Source organism: Sminthopsis crassicaudata, chromosome 1 (genome assembly GCF_048593235.1).
Source record: "Sminthopsis crassicaudata isolate SCR6 chromosome 1, ASM4859323v1, whole genome shotgun sequence".
In the NCBI taxonomy this organism is placed as follows: domain Eukaryota; kingdom Metazoa; phylum Chordata; class Mammalia; order Dasyuromorphia; family Dasyuridae; genus Sminthopsis; species Sminthopsis crassicaudata.
Genome location: NC_133617.1, coordinates 73268500 through 73276691, shown reverse-complemented (window position 1 = coordinate 73276691; position 8192 = coordinate 73268500). Strand labels below are relative to the sequence as shown.

At 43.9% G+C, this 8192-nt stretch overlaps 1 protein-coding gene across 1 annotated transcript in view; it reads right to left on the bottom strand.

Annotated features, from left to right (window-relative positions):
- The window catches only part of OLFM2 (olfactomedin 2), a 41615-nt gene extending 34966 nt beyond the window's left edge, over nucleotides 1–6649 (bottom strand). The window contains 1 exon segment of the mRNA XM_074260992.1: nucleotides 6483–6649. Within this exon segment, the coding sequence (XP_074117093.1) occupies nucleotides 6483–6617 (135 nt within the window). The 5' untranslated portion in view covers nucleotides 6618–6649.
- Between the last annotated feature and the right edge of the window lie 1543 nt (nucleotides 6650–8192).

Sequence of the window (8192 nt, the reverse complement as noted above, 5' to 3'; positions counted from 1 at the left end):
TCCTCCTTTCTGAACTTCAGGCCCACATTTCCAACTGTCCCAGTACACTCCACATAGATATCCCACTGGCACTTCAAACTCAACAGATTTTATCTTAAAATTTGGTCCTCTTCCTGGTATCAATATTTTTGGCAGTGAAATCACCATTTCCTAATTTCCCATACTAAAAACCAACCTCAACTTCTCCCACTCTCAGTAAAAACAAAACAAAATAAAACAAAGTATAGAACTATCTTTGACTCTTTTCTCTTTTATCCAATCAATTGCCAGACTTTATTGATTGTCTATCTTTATAACAATTTTTGCATTCATCTCTTCCTTTCAGTTTCCACTGCCACCATTCTAGTACACAGATCCTTATATACCACATGCTTAGATTATTACAATAACATCATAAAAAGTCTTCCTGCCTCTATTCTGTCACCTTTAATCTGTCCTTCATAATATTCCAATAATAATCTTTCTTACACATAGATCTGATGAATGAAATTCAAACTCTTTTATGTGGCATTCTCATTTCCCTATAATTGGATGCCATATTAACTTTTCTAATCTTATTTCATATAACTCTTGTCTATATACTCCATGCTCCAGACAAAGTGGCCAACTTTCTGTTGCCTAAAAATCTGATGTTCCCTTCTGCCTGTGCCTTTGCTTTTCTTTTTATCTTCAGAGTTAACACAGTGGCTGGCATATAGAAGGCATTTAATAAAGGTCTATTGATTGATTTGAGTGTTCCCTATATTGGCAGTTTCATCTTCCCTCTCCCTCTTCACCTATTGGATTCCTATCCCTCCTTTAAAATACAATTCAAATGTTACCTGTTCCAAATCTTTTCCCTAATCTTTCCAGTCACTAAAGATGTACCTCTTACCTCTTTTTTAGATCTCATATGGCACTTGGTTTGACAATCTCTGATGCATTCATCATTCAGTATCATATAATGCTGTGTATCAGAGTGAGTCAACATGAATTTGTTAGCATTTATTATGTGCTAGGTACTGTGCTAAGTGCTGGGGATGCAAAGAAAGTTCCAAAATAGTCCCTACCCTCAAGGAACTTATATTCTGATGAGAGAAGCAACAATTAAATAACATGTACTTATATGATATATATGAATAGACAGAAGATAATCTCAGAGAAAAAGCACTAGTATGGGGTGAGAAGAGAGCCAGGAAAAGATTTCCTGAAGAAGATGGAATTTGAGCTCAGTCCTGAAGAAATTGAGGGAAGCTAAGAGTGGAAACTCTATGAGGACAAAGCAGAGACAGATAGAGAAACACACAGAGAGAGACAGAGACAGACACAGAGACAGAAAGAGAGAGAAGGGGAGGGAGGAAGAGAAGTAAAGAGACAGGAGAATTAGAGTGAGAACAGAGACAAGCAGAGGGGCAAAGAGGGAGAAATGGGCAGGGGTAGACAGAGAGAGAGAAAATATAGACTCAGAGACAGTACAGAAACAACAGGGAGGAAAAGGTAAAAATTAAGGAGATGCAGAGAAAACATGGAAAGAATATCTGAAAAAAAGATATAGAGATAAACAGAGAGCTAGAAAATGGGTCAATGAATGAGAAAAACAGAGAAGGGAGAAGAAAAAGAATTAAAAAGAGCAACAGAAGGGACAAAGAGAGAAGCAGAAAAACATCTATATCTATATCTAAATATATATACACATTATATATACATATATAGAGAGAGAAAACAGAAGAAAAAAGAAGAGGAGAGTGCTAAAGAAAGAGAAACAGATACAAAAGTGAGAGAGAAGGAAAAAGATAAGTAGAGAAGAAAAGAGAGGGAGAGAAGGGAGGCAGAAAGAGAAAGAAGAGATATATTATAGTGATGGGAAAAGTGATAGAGGAAAGATGGAAAGGGAGAAGGGAGAGAGACACACCCAGCAAGACAAAGACAAAGACAAAGTGAATTAGACATGAATATACTTGATATAATTATTGAGCTACAGTACTGAGATCAGCTAACACTACATTTTTGCCTTTTATTTTAACTTTGCACTACCTAAGTGTCACTGAATGCAAGAAGACAACAGTGCTATCTTTCAAGCCTGGGCTTTTTTGGGTGGAGGGACATACAGATAAAAAGAAATAAAGAGCCAAAAACACATACAGAGACACAGATATGTTGTGACATACATAGAGACATAGAATCCAGATACACAGAGATAGAGAGAGATAGACACACAAACAGATAGAGAGAAAACCCAATACATATGAATAAGCTATATGACACACAATGGCATATAGCAACACACACATATACATACATACATATAAACAGAGCCGGACACACAGAGATACAGAGGGAGATATAAAGGGAATAATAATTCACATTTATAGAGTACTTTAAGATCCACAAAGTACTTTATGAACATAAAATATATTTAAGTCTCATAACAAACCTGTGAGGCAATTACTGCTACAGGTATCCCTGTTTTGTAGATGAAGAAATTGATGAATAACTTGGCCTTTGTAAGTGTAGAAGGCAGGATTCAAACAGTCCTAACTCCAGACTCAGCATGTGATACTATGCTGAGTCTCTTATGCACAAATATAGAGAAAGCAAGGAGATACAGAGAGGTAGACACAAACAAACAAAGATAGAGATAAATTCAGGCACACAGAGATACATGGAAAGACACAGCTACAAGAAGATACACAAAAATAAATAGATATGGAGAGATACTAGCACACACAGAAATACAGAGATAGAGAAGGAAAGCTACAGGGGAAGGAGTGCAGGAAGGTATCATGAGGACCCAATTCATTCCAAATCCTCATTCTCATGACATTAAGGCAGCTGTAAATCCACACAGGATCTATTTAAAAAAAAATCTTTTGACCAATGGAGTAATCAGAGCTTGTAATGAATACGGATTAATCAGAGCTGGGAGCTAACTTTTTAAGCTATTTCCTCATATGTCTAACTTGGATGATAGTCCCTTTTCTTTTTTCCCCCGAAGATATTGCCTCTTGGCCTTCCACAAAAAACATCTCTTTGCTTCTTCCCCTGAAGCCAGAAATTCTGAAGTTCTTTTATCTCAAACAGACCATAGAAACTGAGGTTGGGAAGGGTCTCAGAATGCAATGAAGTCCCTTGGTCACTGACCATGGTGCTGAATTCTCCTGGGAGAGATTATTTTTACCTTCCGAATACAATTCTTCCTTTGCAACAAACAATAACAACAACAAAATTCGGTTCTGCACATATATATTGTACCTAGGATATACTATAAGATATTTAGTATGTATGGGAATGCCTGCCATCTAGGGGAGGGGGTGGAGGGAAGGAGGGGAAAAATTCCGAACAGAAGGGAGTACAAGGGATAATGTGTTAAAAAAAAAAAAAAAAATTACCTATGCATATGTACGGTCAAAAAAAAATGTTATAATTCAAAAAAAATTAAAAAAAAACAATTCTCCTCGGAGGTTTTTGGGGGGCAGCATTATTTTCAACAACACTATTCATTGAATAGTTTATTATTCACTGAATTCATATTCATTTCAGTAAACAAGGGCAAATGGATTTGGGAGATGCCTTGAATAGGCAGCTATTTTCTCTGTAGGGAAAAACTGGTGGGGGTGGGGATATAGTGGGGGGAAGTATCTAATAGTATGGTATAACTAATGTCATTTTAAACTACATCAATAAATGCCTAGTATTCAGAAAAAGACAAACATAGAACCACACTGAATCCTAGATGTAAAGGGACTTCAGAAGTTACTCAACTCCTATCCCTACCAGAACAATGACTTGTTATGTTCATTGTCGTTGCTCAGTCAAGTCCAACTCTTCATGATCATAGCACACCAATACTGTCCATGGGGTTTTCTTGGCAAAATACAGGAGTGGTTTGCCATTTCCTTCTCCAGTGGAGATTAAGTTGCTTGCCCAGAATCACACAGTTGGATTTAAAGCTGGCTTGAACTCAGGTCTTCCTGCTTCCAGGCTGAGCCACCTCAATGCCTCATATATCTTTCTTTAATCTCCCTGACAGATATTCACCCAGTCTTTGATGAATAGGGACAATCGGTTCTATCACTGTTTGGACAGCTCCAATGAGAAAATTCTTCCTTATATTGAGAGAAAAATCTAACTTCCCATAACTCATGTTGAAAGTACTTACTATATGTGTAATGCACAGTAGTATGCACCAGGGATGCAAAAAGATGAAACAAGAGATTTTATCATAAAGGAGCTTACTTCTGTACTGGACGAGAGGAAAAGGAGGGTAGATAGAGTAAAACCAAGATCTCTTTCACGACTCTTTAGATATTTGAAAAGCAGTAATAATATGTAACCCCCCACCCTTATCAGTCTTATCTCTCTCTCCCTTAGTTCCTTCAATGGATCCTCATATAAAATGATCTTCACCTCTCCCCCTCCTTAAAATACTGGTTGCCTGTTTAGGCTCCAGCTTGTCAAAATATTTTCTATAATGTTTTACCTTTCTTGGTCATCCCCTTTCCACACCTTAGACCTTGAAAATATTTCAAACTAATAAACCTCAGGAGATTCAACGGGCTCCCTGAAGAAAGGGGGCAGACTGTACTCTGAAGTAATCCTTGTTTAGTCTTCAAAAATCCAATCCAGCAAACATTGATTAAGCACTTACTATGTTCAGAACCCAGTGTTCAATGCCAGAGAAAGATTTTTAAAAATATAGTCCCTGTGTGTTATGAATTAAGACTAGAAAGACAGATTGTCTTTTCAGTGTCTGGCTATGTAGTTTGTATTTTATTCTTTAGACATTGGGAAACCAGCAACTGGGATTTTCTAGTAATAGGAGGGAAAATTAGACATGTGGTATCACTATGTGATTTGGGAAAACTCTTTCCTCTTCCTGAGCCTCAGTTTCTCCACTTCTAAGATCTCTTTCATTTCTGACAGTCTACGAATCTGAGGCATCATTTCTGAATTAATGTCTCCTCATAATTCCCTCCCTCCCCTATCTCTCTCCTTGAGTTAAACATATTCTTATTTGGAGACATATGATCACACCTGAAGGCCTAGACTTTGGTTCCAAATCTGCCATGTGTTTTAGGTAGGCTCTTAATCAACCCCAGGAAAGCTCTCAAAATGTCCCATATGTACATATACTTTAACATATGTAACATGTATTGGTCTACCTGCCATCTGGGGGAGAGGGTGGGGGGAAGGAGGGGAAAAGTTGGAACAGAAGGTTTTGCAATTGTCAAAACAGGAAAATTACCCATCATATATCTTGTAAATAAAAAGCTATAATAAAAATAATTTTTAAAAATGTCCCTTATGCTGATTACATTTCCTCATCCTCTTCTTCCTCCTTCCATTTCAAGGAGGTGGGGTAAACTCTCCTTGTAAAAGGTATTCTGGGTTGGGGGCAGTTTCTATCTCACTGTTAGAACTAAGACACATTCTCTTTTCCCTAAACCCTGGAAATATGGGGGTGGGCAGTTTCAGAGCCGTTTATTGAGGACAGAGAGGAGAAGTAGAGATACAGGAAAGAATGCACTTTGGGGGAGTAGAGGTGTGATACTCAACAGGCTGATCACTGTCATACTCTCTGGTGGAAAGCACTTTCCTGCACTCTTAGCTGGGGTTGGGGTCAGTGAGGGTTGGCTCTGTCACTATTAATCTTATTTTTGGCTTCGTTTCCCCTGGAGCTGTGGGCAGTCCTGAGGCTTTGCCAGCAAAGTGGGGGGGATACAATCCCAGCCACCTCTGGAGGTGGCATCATGCCCAGCCCCAGTGCAGCTCCCTCTCTGGGCCAACTTGTTATGGGAATAAATATTCAGCACATGGTGAGATAGTTAATGAAGGGGGAGGAAGAGACTTGGGGGAGGGGGGGAGTGCAAAGGCAGAAGCCCAGAAAGCTCACTGTCCGATATGCCCAGCAATACCCAGACTGTAAAGTAGACCCGGCAACAACGTCCAGGACAAAGTAAGACAGGCAGTGTCTCGGAGAGCCGCATGGTTACACAGTAACAGAGGACCACGAAGGAATAGACACAGGCTTGCACATGAGACATTGGACACAGTAACAGACCCAGCAACGACACACAGACGCCCGGCGGCACAGACACCAGAGCTTGTGAATTCCTGCATCCGCAGCTTCCCGGGTTCCCTTAAGGATCGGGCTGCCTCGCACACTCAAGTGAGGCTTGGACATTCAAATGGCCACAGGGTGTCGGGGGGCAGTCTCCAGGCCCCCCACCCCCCCAGCCCTCGGAGGGCATCAGTTTTCCCGCCTGGGGTTGGGAGGCAGGGAGAAGGAGCCGGTGCCCGAAGGCGGGGGAGGAGCGGAGAGGGGGGAGCACTATGCGAGCTTATTTCGCCTCCCAGACAGCAGACAGATAAATCTGCCACTGGCGTCTACGCTAGAGAGAAGAAATAGGGTTTCCCAGAGAAGGCGGGCGGCGGGCGAAGTTGGACACGCAGAGCCCAGCCGGAGCCGGCGCCCACCACGCCCCCCACCCCGGGTCACTCACGATCCTCTCGGAGGTGCCCGCGCGGGACACGGTCCCGTTGAGCCCCACGAGCGAGGGCAGCGTCTGCGACATCCAGTTGGTGACCATGGCCATGGTGCTGAGCACAGCCCCGATCTTCAGCAGCGGCACCGACATGGCTCCGCGGCCGTGGCCGTGGCCGCATCCCCTGCCCGGGCCGGCTCGGCCCCCGCCGCCCCCGGATCCCCGCGGCCCCCCGCCTGCCCGCCCCCGCGCCTGCCTCTGCTTGTCCGCGGGTCTCGCGGACTGCGGCCCGAGACGAGGGCGTGTGGGGACGAGCGAGCACCGAGGGCTGCGGCTCTCTGCTCTGGCTCTCCCGCTTCGCTTATAAACCCCGCTATACCCGCCCCCCCTCCTAGGAGCGCCTCAGCCGGCACTTCCAACCGGCCTGACGTCACTGCTCCTGGGCTCCGCCCCCGCGGGACTCTCCACCCGGGACCCCGCCCCTCGTGACGCAGAAAGTCACGCCCATTTATGTCCCCGCCCCCGCCAGGGGGACCCCCGGCTCTCCACTTCAGTGACCCGAGCCAAAGAGAGGAAACTTCAGCCCGGGGTATTCCAGGGACCTCAGAGGCCACGCCTCCAAGTCCTAAGGGAGGACCCATCCCGAGCTCCAGGCGGGTCGCCTCAGGTTCCCCGACCGCAACCGCAGTAGCTGGAATGGTCAGGAGATCATTTCCCGAGGCCACTGAAGGAGGGATCAAGCTTCAGAGACTCTGAGATCCGTCCCAGGCTAAGGAGAGAGCTGGAGGCGGTGGGAGCTCCCTCAGAGGCTCTCTGTAGGGAAGGGAGAGCATGAGCCTCTCTGGTCCGAATCAGTACAGACGGAAAAAGAACTTGAGAACGAGGGAGGGCATTATATGGAGTGAGTGTGCGATACAGAAGATGCAGGGAAAGAATTATGGAGATACCCCCTTGTAGAGGATGTAAGACAGAGACTGCATGCAAGACAAACCCAATTCCAATTTAAAAAAGAAAAATGAGATGTAGGGAAAGGGAGTCATAGTGACAAAAATAGATCCATCCCAGTTCCATCCCACCCCCAAAATGAATAAGTGTAATTTTATAAACAAATTTCTGTTCATTTTGTTTGTTCTGTCTCCTCCCTCAGACTGGGACTCCCAAGGGCAAACAATCTGTCTCTTCCCTCTGTGTCATTTTCCTAATCTCATTGCCTGCCCCCTCCACCAACCTTGGCAAAGCTACAGGCAGTAGATGGAGCTCTATATATCAGAGCTGGAAGGGACCTTTCATTTCCAGTCTCCTGAACTTCTCCGATCCTGCCGGGTCAGGGGAATTAAATGGCCCTCCCACTTGGGAAAGCTAAGCCATGTGCCATGTGCTCTTGATCCCATCTTCTCCCACTTTCTTCAGGATCTCGTTCCTGTAGTTATATCCTCTCTCTTATGAATCCTCAATTCCTATCTTACTGGCTCCTTCCTTTCTGCCTAAAAACATATTCAGCTCATACTTCCTTTGACCCCATGCCTCCTCAAGCTATTATTTTATCTCTCTTTGCTGCCACACCACCCACACACTTCTCAGCCTCTTGAATTCTGGCTTTTATTCCCACCACTGTAATGAAACAGCTCTCCAGTGTCACCTGCAGCCTTCCATCTAATGCCCCTTTTAAAAGTCCTTTCTCTTTTACTTCTCTATGGCATTTGACACACAATTGACCACCCCCTGCTT